The sequence below is a fragment of the Pelophylax lessonae genome (assembly GCF_965119305.1).
Source record: "Pelophylax lessonae genome assembly, chromosome: 1".
NCBI lineage: Eukaryota > Metazoa > Chordata > Amphibia > Anura > Ranidae > Pelophylax > Pelophylax lessonae.
This window is the reverse complement of record NC_138768.1, coordinates 524,111,072-524,133,180: the sequence shown is the minus strand read 5'-3', so window position 1 is coordinate 524,133,180 and position 22,109 is coordinate 524,111,072. Positions and strand designations below refer to the sequence as shown.

At 42.1% G+C, this 22,109-nt stretch overlaps 1 protein-coding gene across 1 annotated transcript in view; it reads right to left on the bottom strand.

Annotated features, from left to right (window-relative positions):
* Nucleotides 1-22,109, bottom strand: part of FRAS1 (Fraser extracellular matrix complex subunit 1) — an 843,167-nt gene that overhangs the window by 84,801 nt on the left and 736,257 nt on the right. Inside the window, exons 56-58 of the mRNA XM_082266873.1 lie at nt 10,604-10,948; nt 8,361-8,521; nt 1,259-1,406 (exon numbers count right to left, since the gene is read on the bottom strand). Coding sequence (XP_082122999.1) covers nt 1,259-1,406; nt 8,361-8,521; nt 10,604-10,948 — 654 coding nt within the window. The remainder of the gene's footprint in view (nt 1-1,258; nt 1,407-8,360; nt 8,522-10,603; nt 10,949-22,109) is intronic.

Here is a 22,109-nt window from a genome sequence, read left to right as displayed (position 1 = left end):
TTCAGGTCCAGGAGCCAGCATCCTAATTAAGGGACCTTGCGGCTTCACAGCTGGTTACTCACTGCCCATGCACGAGCTGCGCTGTGCTTTGTGAATGGTCCCACAGTCTTCAGGGACCTGTGATGTGTCCCAGAAAGCTGCAGGGGAATGAGGGGGTTGGAAGTGGGAGCGGGTACCTGTCAAGACCAGGCTACCCCCCCCACCCAAAAAAAAAAAAACTGCCGATTGTTAAAGAGGAGGGAGGGAAGATGCAAACAAGCAGAACTTCCCATTTTGGGTGAAGTTTCGGTTTAAATTTGTTCTGTGCACTTTTTTTTTATAAACAATTGCCATTATTGTTGGCTTTTTTTAAAATGTATAAAAAATCCAGTTTTTACCTCTTTTCATCTTTTTCCCCATCTCAGTTTTGTTTATTTCCTAAAGCTTCTTTTAATCGCTTCATGTCTACATGCACTTGCACAGGCATCAGGTGCATATTATTCCCCTGAACCTGCTTCCTAAAAGTGACAACTGTGGACTATGCCTGGGCAATGTATGTCAGCATGTAAGCATATGGCAGTGTAAAGATGCAGGAGAATAACTGGGAGACGGTTCTCACCCCATTAACAAGGGTCTTAAAGGCAGGATCACCAGGTAAAGAGAAAAAATTACTTTTGAAATTAACATAAAGCTTATGTGAGAACTAAGTGGTTGGGCCTACATCTACTTTACCAGTATAGCCAATCATTTGGTACATACTGTAATGTTATTCTTTTGGGTAGGATATAAAGACAACATAATATCCCAATGTTTTCATTGGTGGCATACAGCTAACTAGAATCTTCATGGTAAGGTGGGACAGTGAAAAGAACACAACAAACTCAACTAGCTGTAAAGCTAGCTAGCATTTTGTTTTAATACTGACTCTCTTGTCTGCAATCCCACATAACATTACTCCTCTTTTACATCTTCCCACACAACCCCAGGGGTATTCCTTTGGTAGTGCCTGTATGGTTAGAATTGTGGACTTGCAGTTTTTACCAGTGGTACCATATGCTTGGAGTTTTTATGTCCTATCCACGTTCCCTCCCTCAGTTCCAATAATTACTCATATGATGATTGGTTTCTATTCAAAACTGCCCTGTGTTTGTGATAGGTGCATAGATTGTGATCAACTTTAGGTGCAGGGACTAATCTAAACGAATCTATGTAAATAGCTGCAGAATGCCCAAAGAGATAAAGAGATAAAAGGAATAATATATACAACAAAGCATATTACCATCCTGAAAGGTATCATTAATGGTAATGGTGGCTTCAAATGGTTTGATAAGTTCAGCCCCTTGTGCAGAACTTAAAAACACAATAAACGTTTCCAGTCCTTCAATAACTGGGTGCTGCGTGTCATCAAGGATTATAAGAGTGCAGTGCTGTAATACAGAAATAGGTAAAGTCACATATATTCTACTCAATACATTATTAACAGTACTCACGTATTGTGAACAGGTTTAAACATGAACAACTGTATTAAAATGTATACATAGCAATTCAAAAAACTGTTACCACATGAAATAACTTTAAAATAAAAATGTAAATTCTATACAGAAAAAAAGTGTAGTGCTTTCCTTACCAACTATACAGCATTTTTATGGAATCATAAGAAAGATTGTGGACACTTTAATTAAAGCTGCCATTGAGTAAAGCTAGGCATATCTCCTGGGTTTTTTTTAAATGTTCTCATAAAATTAGAGGTTTACAGGAACACACACATAGTATAATGGATTTTCTCTTTAACCAATTAAGCTCCAGAAGGTTTTGCCCCCTTAATGACCAGGCAGTTTTTTGCGATACGGCACTGCAGTCGTGCTACAATGTACCCAAAAAAAATCGATGTCCTTTTTTTCCCCACAAATAGAGATTTTTTTTTGTGGTATTTGATCACCTCTGCAGTTTTTATTTTTTGCGCTATAAACAAAAAAATTGATCATTTTGAAAAAAAAAGAAAAAATATATATTTTTTACTTTTTGCTATAAAACACATCCAAAAAATTAAATGTAAAAAATCTAATTTACTTATCAGTTCAGGCCAATTTGTATTCTGCTATATATTTTTGGTAAAAAAAAATCCCAAAAATCATATATTGATTGGTTTGCGCAATTGTTATAACGTTCACAAACTAATCTGACACTGGGTGACACTTTTTTGGGGACCAGTGACACCAATACAGTGATCAGTGCTAAAAATATGCAGTGTTACTTTATAAATGACACTGGAAGGGGTTAATATCAGAGGCGATCAAGGGGTTAAGTGTGCTCCTAGGAAGTGCTTTCTAACTGTAGGGGAATGGACTGACTGCAGGAAGAGAGGGATCTGTGTTCCTTGTTAGTAGGAACACAAGATCTCTTTCTTCCTTTCTGACAAAACGGCGGTCTGCCTTGTTTACATAGGCAGACGGCTGTTCTGTCATTCTCCTGAACGATCGCGGGTGGCCGGCGGCCAGTGGACCCGCTGATTGGCTTCTGCTGTGTCCAATCACAGCGGGAGCGTGGCTCTGGCGGTGCATGTGCGCCCCCTAGAGCCCTTTTACACAATCACTTACAGGTATGTGATTTTGCACTCAAGGGCCGCCCTGCCGCAGTAAATGTACATGGGGTGGTCCTTAAAGAGGAAGTAGACCCTCCTCTGCAACTTTTACCTATAGATAAGCCTATGATAAGGCTTACCTATAGGTACTGTAAATATCTCCTAAACATGTACCATTTAGGAGATATTTACCTTAAATGCAGCCAGTGACATCACAGGCGCATGCGCTCTGAAGGAGCGGCCGCTGGTGCCGTTCCTTCAGAGCCCCGTGCCGTGACCGTCGGGAGTGACGTAATCGTGGGTCCGGCCATTTAGATGGCCAGATGCCACGATCCCGGAAGACGGGCGACTGAACATGTCGCCCATCATACAGGTAAGCGGGAGGCACGGCGGGGGCTCGTTCTAATGTAAGTATTTCATAATGAGCTAGTATGCGATGCATACTAGCTCATTATGTGTTTCTCTTTCAGGTTGGAAAAAAAACTAATTTAATGAGTTTACAACCTCTTTAAGTGGTTAAAGTGGTTATTCCATAAAAGTAAGGTAGCTTTTCATCTATTAGAAAAGTTAGACTAACCATACCTAAAGGACAATTAAACTTAGGACGAACTAGTAAGGCAATAATAATATTAGTACGATGTGTAGATATGTATGTCTTACCGTAAAATCCTTTTCTCTGATGTTCATTGATGGACACAGCTCCATATCTTCTTAACCCTTGGGTTTATGCTGCCCCCTAAAGGAGTAGGACACTAGGCGGAAAAAAGTTTGATTATGCCTAAAGGGCAGTCCCGGGTGGTATACTCCCACTTCCTGCTACAGGCCTTCAGTTTTGTAACAAGCAGTGTCAGAAGAACTCTTTCGTTCACTGACACTCCCTATTTTCTTGACCCTTGGGACGTCCCAAAGCAGTGTCAACATGAGGGGTGGGAAGAACACAGCAATAAACACACTTGCCAAAGGCTTAACATAGCCAGCCAGGTAAAACAGGAGCTCAACCAGGAACTGGAGGTCATCTGACCAAAAAATACACCCTCAAAGAGGACTAATCCTTTCCAACAGCGGCCCGCAAAAACCTTGCAGCCCAAGGCAGCGTCCGCAGATGCTAACACATCCACCTAATAGAATTTCGTAAAAGTGTGCACGGATGACCAGGTAGCTGCCTTGCAAAGCTGCACCACTGACGCCTGTTGCGGAAGGCCCAAGAGGCAATAAGCACCCTTGTAGAATGTGCCTTAACAGGGAAAGGAGGATCCTGACCCTTAATGGATTAGGCCTGCACCATTGTCTGCCTAATCCACCTGGAAATGGTTGCAGCAGATGCGGCCCGCCCCTTACGGGGTCCATCCGTAAGGACAAATAGGGAATCCATATTTTCTTGACCCTTGGGACGTCCCAAAGCAGTGTCAACATGAGGGGTGGTAAGAACACAGCAATAAACACACTTGCCAAAGGCTTAACATAGCCAGCCAGGTAAAACAGGAGCTCAACCAGGAACTGGAGGTCATCTGACCAAAAAATACACCCTCAAAGAGGACTAATCCTTTCCAACAGCGGCCCGCAAAAACCTTGCGGCCCAAGGCAGCGTTCGCAGATGCTAACACATCCACCTAATAGAATTTCGTAAAAGTGTGCACGGATGACCAGGTGGCTGCCTTGCAAACCTGCACCACTGACGCCTGTTGCGGAAGGCCCAAGAGGCAATAAGCGCCCTTGTAGAATGTGCCTTAACAGGGAAAGGAGGATCCTGACCCTTAATGGATTAGGCCTGCACCATTGTCTGCCTAATCCACCTGGAAATGGTTGCAGCAGATGCGGCCCGCCCCTTATGGGGTCCATCCCTAAGGACAAATAGGGAATCCATATTTTCTTGACCCTTGGGACGTCCCAAAGCAGTGTCAACATGAGGGGTGGTAAGAACACAGCAATAAACACACTTGCCAAAGGCTTAACATAGCCAGCCAGGTAAAACAGGAGCTCAACCAGGAACTGGAGGTCATCTGACCAAAAAATACACCCTCAAAGAGGACTAATCCTTTCCAACAGCGGCCCGCAAAAACCTTGCGGCCCAAGGCAGCGTCCGCAGATGCTAACACATCCACCTAATAGAATTTCGTAAAAGTGTGCACGGATGACCAGGTGGCTGCCTTGCAAAGCTGCACCACTGACGCCTGTTGCGGAAGGCCCAAGAGGCAATAAGCACCCTTGTAGAATGTGCCTTAACAGGGAAAGGAGGATCCTGACCCTTAATGGATTAGGCCTGCACCATTGTCTGCCTAATCCACCTGGAAATGGTTGCAGCAGATGCGGCCCGCCCCTTACGGGGTCCATCCCTAAGGACAAATAGGGAATCCATATTTTCTTGACCCTTGGGACGTCCCAAAGCAGTGTCAACATGAGGGGTGGTAAGAACACAGCAATAAACACACTTGCCAAAGGCTTAACATAGCCAGCCAGGTAAAACAGGAGCTCAACCAGGAACTGGAGGTCATCTGACCAAAAAATACACCCTCAAAGAGGACTAATCCTTTCCAACAGCGGCCCGCAAAAACCTTGCGGCCCAAGGCAGCGTCCGCAGATGCTAACACATCCACCTAATAGAATTTCGTAAAAGTGTGCACGGATGACCAGGTGGCTGCCTTGCAAACCTGCACCACTGACGCCTGTTGCGGAAGGCCCAAGAGGCAATAAGCGCCCTTGTAGAATGTGCCTTAACAGGGAAAGGAGGATCCTGACCCTTAATGGATTAGGCCTGCACCATTGTCTGCCTAATCCACCTGGAAATGGTTGCAGCAGATGTGGCCCGCCCCTTACGGGGTCCATCCGTAAGGACAAATAGGGAATCTGATTTTCGGAACAACTCAGTCACCGCTAGGTACACCCTGATTGCCTGAACCACATCCAAAGAATACAAGGCAATCTCTTTAGGGTGCTTAGGCTTAAGACACGAGGGAGGCAAAAATATGTCCTCATTTAAATGGAAACCAGAGACGACCTTAGGAAGGAACGACTGGCAGGGACAAAGCACCACTTTGTTTCTGTGAACCACCAGGTAAGGTGAACGACAAGACAACACAGCCAACTCCGACACCCTGCGCGCAGAAGCATTAGCCACCAAGAAGGCTACCTTCTGTGACAAAGTAAGCAGAGGAAGCTCACAAGTTTCTGAAGAACCGACAGCACCAAATTGAGGTCCCACGGAGGTAACGGAGACCTCGCGGGAGGAGCCAGGTGGCAGACCCCCTGAACAAAGGTGTGAACCAAGGAATTCGTGGCCAACGGGTGATGAAAGAAAATCATCAGGGCCGAAATCTGGCCTTTGATGGTACCCAATGCCAGACGCTGATCGACACCTCTTTGGAGAAACTCCAAGACACCGAAAAGGAATGGAGGGAAACCCCCTGAGACGCACACCAAACACCCTCCACGATGAAAAATCCTCCTACAAGTAGATTTTCTAGCTTTTAACAGCATAAGAATCACCAATTCAGGCACACATCTATCCTTAATCACCTGGCTTTAAATTGCCAGGCCGTTAAAGCCAGCGACTGTAAAGCAGGATGGAAGATTGGCTCTTGAGTTAAAAGATCTTCTCTGAGAGGGAGTCTCCAAGGGACATCGGCGACCAGCTGTACCAGGTCTGTGTACCAAGACCTGCGAGGCCAGTCCGGGGTCACTAGGATGACCGGAACCCCTTCTGCCTAGATTCTTCGCAGGAGTCTCAGCAGAAGGAAATGGGAATATCAGATGATACTGGCCCCGAGCGGCCACCAGAGCATCTGTGGCGTCCCCCAGAGGACCCTGAGACCTTGCTACAAACCTCTGCACCTTCCTGTTGAGGAGAGGCCAACAGGTCGACATCGGGAGTCCCCACCAGAGACACAGTTAATGAAACACCTCCGGGTGGAGAGACCATTCTCCCTGATCCAATGTCTGCCGACTGACAGTCTGCCTGCCAATTTTCCGCCCCTGGAATATGCACAGCAGAGATGGCTGTAACAAAACGTTCTGCCCACCTTAGAATGCCGGCTACTTCCCAGGCTGCTAGGGCACTTTTGGTGCCCCCCTTGATGATTGAATCCTTACCGGGCGCCCCTGCAGACGATCCGTCCATTGGGTCAGGCAAAGCTTGAATTTCCAGGATATTGATCGGAAGGCTGGACTCCTTCAGAGGCCAAACCCGCTGAGCACAATCCGTGTTTAAGACAGCTCCCCACCCGGACAAGCTGGCATCCGTGGTGACCACCATCCAGTACAGGGGGAGAAAGGGCTCTAAACCCTGTCGAAGTGCGGGAGAGCGGAGTCACCAGATCAGGGACCCTCCTGTGTCCCCGGCTCAACAGGATAAGATTGTCTAGAGACTGTGGATTCTTGTTCCATTTGGCAAAGATCTCATTTTGCAGAGATCTAGCATGGAACTTAGCAAACTGAACCGCCTCGAAGGTGGAGACCATTAGGCCCAGCACTTGCATGCAAGTACTGAGAGATGACCACCGGTCGGACAACAGGAGCTGAATCGCATGTTGCAACTTCTGGAGTTTCTCCTCCAGAAGAAATACCCAGGCTGAGGCCAAATCCAGGGTCAGGCCCAGGTAGTCCAGTTTGGTGGACGGGTGTGGGTGAATGGTCTGCAGAGGGACCCCGATAGTGAGGGGGAGCATTATGTGGGAAGGAAGAGCGCTTGGGGGTCCGGTCAACTGAGGGAGGGATCCACAACCACCCCGAAAAAAACCACCAGAAGGGAGGGGGAACACTGCTCACGACACCTCGGGACCAGGTGGGCACCACTCCAGGCATGGAATGGCGGTGCTGTGGGCCAGAGGCTATGCGTCCTCACGAGGCATTCACTCGCTGGCCAGTCCCTGTCCAGTGGGGCAATGTTGCGGCCGACCTAGCGCGGAGCTAAGGTCGGGTCGCGCTCACTGGTCAAACTGGGGAGATCGTAAGTATCTAGAATATCCAGTCCGCCGCCCAGTCCAGCAGTTGATTGTAGTTCTCACAGGAACAGAATTGATTGTAGTTCTCACAGGAACAGAAAATAATAAAAGAAGCAAAAAATTCCATCAAAAAGGAAAAAATGCGAGATCCCAACAAGGAACTAGGTCTTTACTCCTGACTCGGCAGAAAACTGGATTTTTGTCTTACCGTAAAATCCTTTTCTCTGATGTTCATTGTCGGACACAGCACCCGCCTCTCTATTGAGTTGGGTTATATGATTCACCCTCTCTGTTTCTCCTTTTCTAAGAGAGGAAATTTCCAATAGGGAAACCTGTTCTGTTGATAACTGCAAGAGGATTGCCCCTCACTTAGGAGAAATTTCCTCTGACTTCCTGTTGTGGTTTCCAGACAAGTGAAGGAACATATTCCCAATGGAACACAGACAGCCTTAATATTAAATGTTCTGAAACTTTTAAGCATACAGTACATCTAAGTAAGTTTGTGAAACCCTGTTTTGCATAAAATAACTTAAAATTAACTATGTTTGGGGGGCCTTTAGGTTGGAACTGTATTCAATGTAATTGACTTGCAGAATCTGACTCCACTTCCTCACCCAACTGCAATGTGTTACCCAGGCTTGAAAGTGCAGAAGACCGTAGAAGCACCCTAAAAAGAATGATAGTTGCAGTCATTGTTTGTTGTAGAGGTGGCTTTGACAAGTTCTATGTCCTTGAGAACCCTACATAGCGGTGCCAGATACATGTATACCACATGTCTGTCTCTGTGTAAAATATTCCTAGTGTATGTTTTTATATCTAATATAGCTACTATAGTGTCTGATGAATATACTGTTTTTACATACCTCTATTGTTTTACCAGGTCTAAATTCAATTTTCTTGGAGCTAGGGACATAATCAATGCCTGGGGTAGCAGAGGGTGGATCTGAAGGGCGAGTAGCACACCATACTGATATTGGCACTGAAAGGTCAGGTCCACTTCTGAGAACAGGTATTTCAATAGAGCCTGTAGGAGGAGAGCACATTTCTATTAGTAAGATACTGCATACAGCATAGAGGGAGTGAAACATATGAAGTATCACAACCAGAAGACAGCTTAATTATAATTGTGACAGGCAGCGGGTAAAAAATGTTCAGCAGTATATTAGTGACACATTGTATCAGTGGGAGGAAAATGTTCCCACATTGGTGTCTTTTGAAGGAATGGTTCTCCATCATTGGTATCAGTGGATGGAATGTTGCCCCATCATTGACGTTAGTGGACGGAATTGTGCCCTATGGGCTGGATTTAGGCAAGCCAAAGGGCCACATCAGACCCACGGACTGCATGGTGTCATCCCCCCCCTGCACTGAGCAGGCTAGTTCATTGGGGCGGCTCTCCCCCTTTAACCTGCCAGAAAGGATTGAATCAGGATGGGATTGGGGGGAAGGATGGAGCCGGGATGGGGTTGGGGTGCTAGATAGCGCTGGAAGAGGATCGGGGTGATGGATGGAGACCAGATGGGATTGGGGGGAATGGATGGACCCAGGATGGGATCAGGGGAATGGATAGAGCCGGGATGTGATCAGAGGAATGGATGGAGCCAGAATGGGATCTCAGGAATGGATGGAGTTGGGAAGGGATCGGGGTGGTGGATGGAGCCGGGATGGGTTTAGGGGATGGAGGGACCTAGGATGGGATCAGGGGAATGGAGGGAGTCGGAATGGGATTGGGGAAATGGATGGAGCTGGGACCGGGGAAATGGATGGACCTGGGACAGGATCAGAGTGGTGGAAGGAGTCGGGATAGGATAGGGGTGGCGGATGGAACCGAGATGGGATCAGGGGATGGATAGAGCTGCAATGGGATCGGGGATGAAGCCGGGATAGGATCATGGGAATGGATGGAGCTGGGTTGGGATCAGGGTGGTTGATGGAGCCGGGATGGGATGGGGTGGTGGATGGAGTAGGAATAGGATCGGGGTGGTGGATGGACCTGGGATGGGATCAGGGTGATGTATGGAGCTGGGATGGGATCAGGGTGGTGGATGGAGCTGGGATGGGATCAGGACGGTGAATGAAGCCGGAATGGCTACAGGGTGGTGGATGGAGCCGGAATGGGATCGGGGTGGATGGGACTGGGATGGGATCTTTGATTGGGGAGGGGTTAGAGGATATGTGATAGGGGTTGCTTGGGAGGGGAGAAAATTGTGCTGGGGGGAGGTCCAACTTCAAATATGCCCCCCTCCTTCTAGCACAAGTCCTCTCTAGCCCAAAACAAAGCACCCTCTTAGCACATATCCTGTAAACCCCACCCCCTCCCTAAAATCACTATTGGCAGCCTAATTGTTACCTGCCCAGGCTCCCCCCACCTTCCCAATCACCATGTTCCTCCTCCTCTTCAACACTCCTGTTATTACAGACCTCCCCCCCGGGCAGATGCTATAGCACGGAGTCCCGCCTCCTCCTCGGCTCTTCCTCTCGGCCTGTGTACTTGAAACATCAGAGCCGAGGAGGAGGTGGCTAAAGTCTGGTCTCCAGTGAGTGAAGAAAAATGCGATTGCGGCGTCTGGGGGTATTGGACAGTCGGACCCCGGGCACCCAGTCCATCTCTGCCTCACTCCTTTCTCCCCCACCCTCCCAAGACATCGCGTGGAGCTGGGGAGATCCCGGAAGGGAAGTAGGAAGAGGAGGGAGCAGCAGCACCCCTCTCAATGGGGTGCACAATGCCAGTCTTGGCCTGGTGTCACCCTTTGGCGGGTGCCACCCGGGTGGGGGCCAACTACCCCCCCGCACCCCCATAGCGATGCCACTGCTGCATACCACGCCATAAAACTGGCAATCACAGCAAGGTAGATTTACTTCTCACACTTTTGGTTGTAGAAGAACATTCTAGAACCTTCTGGAATATTGTTAAGTTATCCCCCAAGCTATCCCCCCCTCGTTTTAAGCTATAAAAAAATATGCAAAGAAGGTTTACTAGTATGTATAAATTTAAACTGTCCAATTCATTTTTTAAGGTAGTCAGCATTAGAAATCAGAGCTACTATACAGTAGACATTTATTAGGAGCAACCAAACAATGTATATGTTGAAAAGCATATTTATACCTATGTCTTCACTAACTGTAAAGGTGACATTTCCTAATGAGACTGTTGAAGCATCATTTGGTCCTTCGATAACAACTCTGGCTGTAGCAATATTGCCAATTCTGGCATTTTCAGACGTATCAGCAAGGGCTATCTCAAATTCCTCCTCGTCTTCATATTCACTGTCATCAATCACTTTGACATCACAGGTTGACATTGTAACTCCAGGCCCAAAAACGACACGATTTTCACTGGTCATTGCCCTGGATTTAAAATCTGAGCCTGATTCAAGAGCATAAAGACTGCTCCCCTTAGCGGATTTTGGTATTGTGTAGCAAATAGCAGAAACAACACTTCCAGGATCACCTGTTTACAATAAAGAACAATATAAGCACACAATTAGGTCCACGATAAACCAGTAAATTTCAGGCTCCATTTGCACTAGCGTTTTTTAAGCTGTTATTAGCATTTTTTTTTTTTTTTTTTGTCCAAGCACACTACTATTAGCTTTTTTTTGCTCTTCAGCGCTTAGAAACAGAGAAAAATGTGTTCTTGTAGAGTTTTTTGGAGCGTTATTCCAGCAGAAAAAAACACAAAGAAACAGCTTTTTCTTTAGTTTTTTTTCTTCATGTACAGTAAAAATACTAACTACGCTAACTCTCCTAAAAGCTTCTAAAACAATTCTACAAGCCAACATAAAAACATTATTCTCAGCATTTTTTTTTCTAGGGTTTTTAAGCTTATAAAAATCACTAGTGTGCATGGAGCCATAGTCTTTATTAAAAGAAAAGCATACAAACACACAGGATACTCCACAGATGCTCCTGCAATTTATCATAAAAATCTTTACAAAAGATAATATAGAAAAATTTAGATAAATACTCAAATTCACGGACAGGTGCACATGGTTCATAATAAGTATCAAAAGTTAAATGTTATGGAAAAAAATGCAATATTATGCAGCTGAAGTCCTCAGTCATCAGCTCTAATAAGAACTTGTGTTATCTTCCAGTTTTTTTTAATGCAATGCTAATGACGTCATGAAGACGATTTCAATGGAAATACATTTCAATGTCACAAAAGCACCACAAACTCAAGAGGACAATGCAAATGGTCCATGTGCCAATGTATGCAGAGTATCTGTCATGAGGTTGTGCCGTTTGTTTTTCCAAGCGCTGTAAGTGGGCCAATTGGGCACACCTCTCAGCAATGGTAAGGGCATAGGTAGACTTCCAGTGTCTGGGAAAGCCAAAAGTCAGCCTTAAAAAAGAAGTAACAAAGCCCTTTTTTGGCGACTGAGGGGGGTCACCCGGGGTATAGAAAGTATGGCTATGGCAGGCGATTGATCAGGGAAAAATCCCACCACTTATGTGGCATGGTCCGATGTTCTCAATTGTATCTATGGCAAAGTCTTAGTACAGATGAATAGATCGTATGAATGGTAGCGGAACGGTGGTACCAGCACGTGGGAATTTTGTAGTTCTCGTCCTGAACTTTGTGCTAGCTTTATGGGTCAAGACAAATCTCTTTACCAGGTTGCCTTCAGAAAATGTGCAGCCTAACTCCTTTTCCTACGCATAGAAGGGCACATGGGGGAATGAGTGAGACAACAAGATGGTGTATAGTTGTAAAGCAAGATGTCTAAGTTTGTCTGTCTACAGACATAAGGGCTTTAAATGGGGTGAGATTTATATGTTATGAGGGCAGCTTGAAAAGGGATGTGGCAAATTCTCAGATTTGTATGTACTGCAAACAGCATCCAGGAAAGAGAGGCAAAGTAGAGGTAATGGCATAAACTATCTCAGTTGGACATTGCAAAGTGCATTTCAGATTAAAGATAGTGACCCAGGGATAAGGTAAGAAAGTGGAAGCGAATCAGGTCTGGGGGGAATATTGAGTTCCCTAATATTGGGGTTAATGAGCCAACATGAAAAGTGATCTTTAAAGCCTTAAGGTTAAAAGGGTTATCCAGCTGTTAGCTTGGCATTGCTTTTCACAGCTGGCAAGGGTAAAAGTGATCTGGGTGGGTTTAGAGCCACCCAATCACTATTACAGGGCTCCAAAGGCCTTGTTCTTTCATAGGAACTAGAAGTAGTTCTCAGGCTCTACTGCTTGGGGCTCCAAAGGCCTCGTTCTTTCATAGGTGCCAGAAGTAGTTCTCAGGCTCTACTGCTTGGGACCACAGGAACTAAGAACTAACATCCATTACCCCATCCCTGCTATGACTAATGAACCTGGAAGAAACTTGTATTAAGTCACTTGCCGATTTATAGCTGTCAATTCTGCAGGAAGATATCAGAGTCCAATAGATGCAACCCAATCTTTTATATTTTACCAAAAAATTAGATATCATATTGTGTTTGTTTGCACTAAACTTCATTTTTGTGTATTTTTTCCTAAAAAAAATATGCATTTGATAAATAGTTGCACAAATATCATGTAACATGAAAAAAATGCAACTGCCATTATTTTATTCTATAGGACCTCTGCTTTCAGTAAATATATAACGGTTTAAGGGTTTACAGTAATTTCCAGCAAAAAATAGATTTTTAACATTTGTCCAAAAATATTACCCTGTAGACAAGATGTTAAATGTTTCACCGTGGCCTCCAACATTTTACATAAACGAGAATTGGGGAGCAGATGAGCATGGCCTGTGGGAGGGTGACAACCATGGGAGTGATGTCAGTTGGAACCATGGGAGTGATATCAGTTATCTTTCTTCCAAGAAAACACATAGTTTATCTTCACTATGGAATATTTAGTCTAAAGTGTTCATCAAAAGGGAGGATTAATGGTATAGTTCAATATGTGTAAGGCTCAGACCACAAGCCTATTTCCATGGTACCAGAAATAATAGCAGAATCTAACTGGAGCATGCTTCCCAGATGTAGCATAGCAATGCCAGAGTAAATTTATAGGGATCGTTTGAAAGAAGTAGAGTAAATGGGGCAGAACATGAATATTGATATTACATCTGGACCAGAGCATGAGTGACATTTAAGGGACCAGGTCTTGCTTGAGTCTAGTAAGAGTATCAGTGTCAGGGAAAAATTCGGAGAAGATTAATGCCAATGTTCAGTATGGCCGCACTAATTCATGCATGCTCATTAGCGAGCATCATGAAGTGCCGAATCTGCGTGCGCAACTGTGCACGCAAAGCATGCAAATTGCCAGCATCCACAATCATCATCCAGCCTTTGTATCCTGTGTTCCTGCTTCTTGATTACCCGTTACTGATCTGGCTTATCCCTGACTTGTTCTGGCTTCTATCCTGGACCTGCTCCTACCTTTATTCCTGATCGACATCCTGTGTTTGACCTTGGCTTGATTCTGACCACGCTTCTGCCTCTACTCCTGATTTATATCCTGTGTTCGACCCTCAGCCCTGGCTTCTGACTTTGTTTCCTGCTCTACCCATCTGTCAAGATCTGCCAGCTCGTCTAGAAAATCATCTGCTGTGTGCACCTCTCTGCTCTTGGGTGTCCTCCCATCTGGAACCATCAGGAAGCTTCATCTTCAGGCAACCCATGCTTCTTTGGGCACAGTGCCCCCTGTCACCTTCCAGGGTGCTCTGCACTCAGCTGCAAGGGGAGCCCTCTCGTCACCTCAGCTTCCATTCAGGAACGTGACATCCAGTTTGGACAGGTCACAAATTCAAATCATATAGGTCACACAAGTTCACAGGAATTTGAATTTCAGGGTATGGAATAAAGATGGAGGCCCACTTAAAGGGGAAAGAGTTGACCAATAACTGTCGTTCACCATGGGGTAGGATGATGCCTAAGTCTGCTAAATTATAGGAATTCACCATGAAACTGCTAAATTCCTGGAATACTGAAAGTTCCCCCATAAAGGATAAAAATAGCAATTTAGAGTTTGAAATGTACAGCAGCATATAATGCCATTTTGTACAGATATCCACCAGTGGATATCTCTAAATCCTTATGTCAGGATTATTCTTAGTTTATTTTCTTGTGTTTTACAGGATAACCTTATCTGCTCTCTATTGCCAGTTGTACAGACTGTTAACATAGCTCAACAGTTCAATCAGAAATGTGGAAAAAAAAGTACATAGGTCAGAGGGGTGACTTATCCCTCTATTCTCCTATCCTTTAGAGGGCTCCATAGAACATTTCAATAAGAAAGTGATTCTGAAGTGAACTAGCTACTGCTCATCTCTCTTCAGAAAAACAATATTGCTCTGGGAATTATTTATATATTAACTAGTTCTAAACCTGTTGTAAAGTACTATGCAAACTGTTGATGCTATATAAATCCTGTATAATACTAATAATAATAATATGTTAAGCCAGCCAGTTCAGCAGGGACTGGCCAAGATTCAATCCATCTATGGGTAGTGATTGTAGCCAAGTCAATCCATCGACTTGGATACAACCACCCTGTCAGACTTTTTACATGTGGTTACTGCCAGCGGCTATAGCCGCTAACTGTAATCATTGTGTTTTGCCGACCGGGAAGACACCCTCTGTGGTGGAAGGAAAGAAAATCAGATCATCGATGGGCTGCTTTACACCTGCTCCCCTCTTGCATTTGCTGGAAATTCCCTGGAGCTGATGTGTAAATACAGATACAGAGTAACTTTTTCACTTTTTTTTTTTTTAAATAAAATCTGTTCCCATGTCCCCCTAATTTACTATAATCAGTCATAATTAACTCCTTCTTCCCCTTCTTCCCTTAGCTTCCTGCTGTTTTTTTTTTTATTTCTATTTTTCTAACTATAAATATTAAACACATTTCATTGTTATTTGTTTTGTTCAAAAACAAAATTAAAAATTGGCGCTATTTTATTTGTAGATAACTTAGCAAAGTTTGTGCCAGAATCAGAATTTTAGTATAAATTAAAAAATAAACTTAAAAAAACAAATTAGAAAAAAAAGTGCATAGAATGCATTAGGATAAGAAACATTGTGACTTTACAACCACTGAAAGTATTTAACAGTTATTGCTGAATAAACAGGCCCATAGAAGCAATGTAAAAATTGCTCTGGTCAGAAAAAAAATGTTAATTTAAAATTATAATATGTAAAAAAAATAATTATACACTAAAAAGAAAATTCTGCTAGGAGGTCATTAGAGATCACAGTATCCTCAAACACTTTATAGGAGGAGAAGACAAAATTCCCAAAGTTCTGCTGGCTGCGTATTTTTGTAGGTTGGACTTTTGTGGACTCTTGTCAGGGAGATATATTTGCTTACATGCTTGAAACTGGAGTGCTGCCATTTATTTATTTTTGTCTATAGGAGCACCTAAATTATTTGTCTCTCTACCACAAGTTCTTCATGAACTTACCCTTTGATGGAGCTGCCTTTCTGTCATCTTTTGCTTGGTCATTCCACAAAATGACAGCTTGGTCCCCACCAACAGTCATTTATGTTGCTACCCTTTGCCACTTTCTACAGTAGCACAGTTTGCCTGCTGGACCCTCCTAAAATATTTTACCATGAGGCCCAATATGTGAAAAAGCAAAATGCTATATATAGTCTGTAAACTGTTTACTTTTAAAAGCTTATTTAAATTCATTGTAGGTTACAAAGCAATCCTGTGAAGAAATGCAGTAATCAAAATAATTTAGAAGTCTCTACAGATAAACAGAGACCTGAAAAATTTGCAAACACAGAAACACCATAAGAAAAACTAAAGGAGAAAACAGAAGGTACATGTTTAGGGCAGATATTGTTGTTTTAGACCACAGTGCATTGTGAGATTAAAAAGGTCTCTGCTTGCAGCGGTGTAGATATCTATAATGAAATGCTGCCGTGAGCTACCTGTTTAGAAATTTCCATTATATCTGACAGTTGCCAGGATACAGATAGTCAAACAAATGAGAGGCACAGACAAAGCAATCACAGAAATGTTTATTGATGTGGATTCGGCAAGATGAGAAGTTGTGGAGTTCCCATAATATACAAACTTTAATAGAAGTCCCATAGGAGACATCTATATAAGAAAGCACTTCTATTTTATTTGGAAAGTAGTACAAAATACAGAATGAGAACCTTTGCAATACGTGTGCAGAAAATGTACTTTGATTGGTATCTAAGTGGTCTGATTTAGGCAGTTTTTATTTTTTAGTGTACCATTCATGTCTGTACAAATGTTCCTATCTCAAGTAATAAAGGGGATATGCTTTATCTATATACACATATCTATATACACACATCTCAACCAGAATAAGCTACTTCCCATTATTTATGATATGCTTTCCATATGCAAAAGGAACTTTTGCCTCCAGGGATTACCATCAACCCCCTCCTATATACTACCTGGCTTACAAGGCATAAACTTCATACCTGCTGTATGTTAAACAGCCATGCATCTATGTTTACTATGTGGAACAATCCAGATTTCCCAGAATCAATGGGATTCCCTACGCTTGAGCCACATTCACTACTGGCTTTTCTGGAACAATTTTCCATGCCCAAAAAGGCTTTCTAACTTCTTTGGCGCACGTAAGACAGCCCGTTACTTATTGTTCTAATAATCCACTTCTCTTTAGACACCCTCCTAAACTATTCCAATCCAGAAAAAAATAAATAAAACAGTCTCCAGCCTGCAATTTTTTCACATCTAGTTATCTGCCTTTATCCCTAGACTGGGCTCTTTTTGGCATGATAGACACCTCTGGAATTAGAATTTCCAAGGGCTGTAAACATCTGCTCATCTCTTAAGCAGCAAAAAATAAAATTTTTCATTATTGAATTTACCCTGACCCTTCTCCCATCTCATTGTTTATAGAAAAGTTGATCTGTGAATTTTGCATGTAGCAGGTGGAGACTGCTTTAAATAAGGGACCCAGGTTCAAAATTGTTTTGACATCAAGAAGTCCTTTATTCATACCTTAACAACTGACAACAACAGTCAATAACACAGTGCTTTCGATCCACATAATGGTATGTGACCAGATTACTTCACAAAGAGTACCCAACTGAAATTTAAATTCTGGGGTTCAACAAAATGGCAGCTTTTGTCAAGAGGAAACAGGAGCAATGATGGAGGCATTATACAGCACACACTAATTTTGGTAGCATAAGTATTAATGTGGAATGTATGTTTCTCACTGAAGATTATTAGTTTTATCAATTTGTTGTGGATTAGTTTTCACTTAAATTCTCAAAAATCACTGACAGGGGCCTCCATGCGCCGTTTAGTGTTCGCCTACCAAATGTTCAATGTTTTATTCTGGACTTCAAAACACTAGATGAACATTGATGTTGCACTATTATGTAACTACCGTCAATTTCACTGTTTTGGTCAAACATTGAGCCCATCTCTGTTGTTCATTTCCTACATTCTTTCTTAACCTCCTTGGCGGTAATCCCGAGCATGACTCGGGGTGAATTTTTCATTGCAGGAGCGGTAACCCCGAGTCACGCTCGGGGTTGATGTGCAGAGAGCGCAGCGGTGTTCTCTTACCTTCTCCTGGCGATCCAGCGATGATCTCTCATTGCTGTGACCGCCACCCGAGAGTCCCGCCGCTCCTCCGTCCACCGTCGGTGTGATCACTTCCTAGTTCCATTCCCTGCAGCAGCAATGCTGCATGGGAGTGGAACTAGGGAGGGAGATTCAAAAAAAAAAAAAAAAAACGTTGCACAAAACACATAACACATTTTATATTATATATATATATATATACCGTTATATATATGTATGTATATATATATATATATATATATATATATATATATATATATATATATATATATGTGTATATATGTATATTTATATATATATGCACACACATACACATATACATATATATATATATAAAATGATATTATTGATTCAATTATAATTCATGCGTTATATATTACATATATATATATGTATATATATATATATGTATATATATATATATATATATATATATATATATATATATATATATATACACACACACACACACACACACACACACATATATGTATAATATATAATGCATGAATTATAATCTAATCAATAATATAATTTTATTATATATATTATATATTAAATAATAAAATTATATTATTGATTAGATTATAATTCATGCATTTGTGTTTCAAATTTATCACATCTGGGATGTCTACTAGAGTCTTGTTTTGGTCAGGTTTAAGTCAGTAATTACTAAGAATTGTAGGCCTATAATACATAACGCCAAATTTCCATGAAAAGAATTGTACCGCTTTTGGTATGTAATTCCTGACAGAATCATACTGCCAGGGAGGTTAAAAAAGGAACATATTTTAGCATTCTTACCATTTACATTTTACAAACATATATTATAGGGTGCTTCCATGATTGAATGTAAGTAGTGCATCCATGCTGTCTAATGAGAAAGCTCAGAATTAGCTTTGCATTTTTTAAAATCTCCTGCAGACATAGGATTTACATGGCATCATCCTTCTAGAAGAGAAGGGGGTATCCCTCCACTAAATCATTTAGCTGTGTTTGCAGAACCTGAGATTCTACTATCAGGTCTGTAGTCACAGAGATCACAGAAAACCAGAGTTGTACCTGTTGGCTGCAAAATGGTAAATATGAAATAGTTCATACTATGTTTTAATTTACCGAAATGAAAAGAAAATCAAATATTGTGTGATTTACTAATGAACAACTGGCCATAGAAAATAGACAGCAGTCCAATTCCCATCTTTTTTTGACAGAATGTTTATTTATGTAGAAATATGAGTAAAATAGATAAGAAATATCAGCTACGGCTGTAAAAAAAAAAAAAAGCATTATATATAGAGTATGTTATCAAGCTTTGGATGAGCTAGATTCTCCTTGGAGCATATTCTATTTGCCTTTAGTAAATCTATACAGTGCACTATACAGTGCCTTGAAAAAGTATTCATACCCCTTGAAAGTTTCCACATTTATCATGTTACAACCAAAAACGTAAATGTGTTTTATCGGGATTTTACATTTAAGAACAACACAGAGTGGCACATAATTGTGAAGTGGAAGGAAAATGATAAATGGTTTTCAAAATGTTTTATCTGAAAAGTGTGGCGTGCATTTGTATTCAGCCCCCCTAAATCAAAACTTTGTAGAACCACCTTTCGCTGCAATTCTATTTTGGTATGTCTCCACCAGCTTTGCTCATCTAGAGAATTAAATTTTTGCCCATTCTTCTTTGCAAAATAACTCAAGCTCTGTCAGATTGGATGGAGAGCGTCTGTGAAAAGCAATTTTCATGTCTTACCACAGATTCTCAATTGGATTTAGGTCTGGACTTTGACTGGGCCATTCTAACACATGAATATGCTTTGATCTAAATCCTTCCATTGTAGCTCTGGCTATATGTTTAGGGTCGTTGTCCTGCTGGAAGGTGAACCTCTGCCCTAGTCTCAAGTCTTTTGCAGACTCTAACAGGTTTTCTTCTAAGATTGCCCTGTATTTTGGCTCCATCCATCTTACCATCAACCCTGACCAGGTTCCATGTCCCTGCTGAAGAAAAGCATCCCCACAAAATGATGCTGCCACCACCATGTTTAGAGTGGAGATGGTGTGTTCAGGGTGATGAGCAGTGTTAGTTTTTCTGCCACACATAGCGTTTTGCTTTTAGGTCAAAAAGTTAAATTTTGGTGTCATATGCCCAGTGCACCTTCTTTCACTGTGTCTCCCACATGGCTTCTCACAAACTGCAAATAGGACTTTTTATGGCTTTCTTTCAAAAATTACTTTCTTTTCGCCACTCTTCTATAAAGGCCATATTTGTGGAGTGCACGACTAATAGTTGTCCTGTGGACAGATTCTCCCACCTGAGCTGTGGATCACTGCAGCTCCTCTAGAGTTACCATGGCCTCCTGGCTGCTTCTCTAATTATTGCTCTCCTTGCCCGGCCTGTCAGTTTGGGTGGATGGCCATGTCTTGGTAGTTGTGCCATACTCTTTCCATTTTCGGATGATTGATTGAACAGTGCTCCGTGAGATGTTCAAAGCTTTGGAATTTTTTTTTTTTTACAACCTAACTATGCTTTAAATTTCTCCACAACTTTATCCTTGACCTATCTGGGGTGTTCCTTGGCCTTCATGATGCTGTTTGTTCACTAAGGTTCTCTAATAAACCTCTGAGGGCTTCATAGAACAGCTGTATTTATATTGAGATTAAATTACACACAGGTGGACTATATTTACTAATTAGGTGACTTCTGAAGGCAAATGATTCCACTAGATTTTAGATAAAGGTATCAGAGTAAAGGAGGCTGAATACAAATGCACGCCACACTTTTCAAATATTTATTTGTAAAAAAATTGAAAACTATTTATCATTTTCCTTTCACTTCACAATTTTGTGCCACTTTGTGTTGTTTTATCACATTACTTCCCAATAAAATACATTTATGTTTTTGGTTGTAATATGACAAAATGTTTAAAATTTCAAGGGGTATGAATACTTTTTCAATGCACTATATATATATATATATATATATACTGTATATATAACGTGCTATTAACAAATCCTTATTTTTATAGTCATCACTATAACCTACACAAATCTATCATATCATTGGAAGGGGCAAAATAGTTGTGGATGGGGGAATCACTCTTGTTGAGGTATTGGGGTTGGTTTACTAAAGGCAAAAAAAAACGCCACACTTTTCAAATATTTATTTGTAAAAAAAAAATTGAAAACTATTTATCATTTTCCTTTCACTTCACAATTTTGTGCCACTTTGTGTTGTTTTATCACATTACTTCCCAATAAAATACATTTATGTTTTTGTAACATGACAAAATGTTTAAAATTTCAAGTGGTATGAATACTTTTTCAATGCACTATATATATATATATATATATATATATATAAATAACGTGCTATTAACAAATACTTGTTTTTATAGTCATCACTATAACCTACACAAATCTATCATTGGAAGGGGCAAAATAGATGTGGATGGGGGAATCACTCTTGTTGAGGTATTGGGGTTGGTTTACTAAAGGCAAAAAAACTGTGCACTTTGTAAGTGCAGGTGCTTAATAAACGAGGAAAAGCTTCACTTTGCAAGAAATACCCAATCACATGCTTGCACATGATTGGATGATGGAAGTCAACAGAGGTTCTGCTCATTTACTAAGCACTTGAGCAACTGCTTCTGCAGAGTGCAACTGTCTATTTGCCTTTAGTAAATCAGCCCCATTGTATTCTGACAGTGGAGAGCAGGGCCGCTGATAGAAATCATGGGGCCCCGTACAGCCTACCTGACAAGGCCCCCTTTAGCCCCACCCTCAACTCCGCCCCTGGTCCCGCCCCAGACCCTGCCTTATATGTAATATGTGCTGCTTTTACTAACAGAACAGTCTGGTTTTTCTCCTTGCTTTGCAGTGAGATGAAATAGCCAGATCGCTGATCTGTGTACAAAGCATACAGCAAAGTCAGTATAAGTAGCAGAAGATGGAGATCTATAGGCTCCCAACATGCATTGCTCTTTTACGTTTGGAAAATTGTTACTGCCATCAGAACCTTATCACACGGGTATTTTGTTACATGACAGGGTCTCTTAAAGAAATACAGTGATT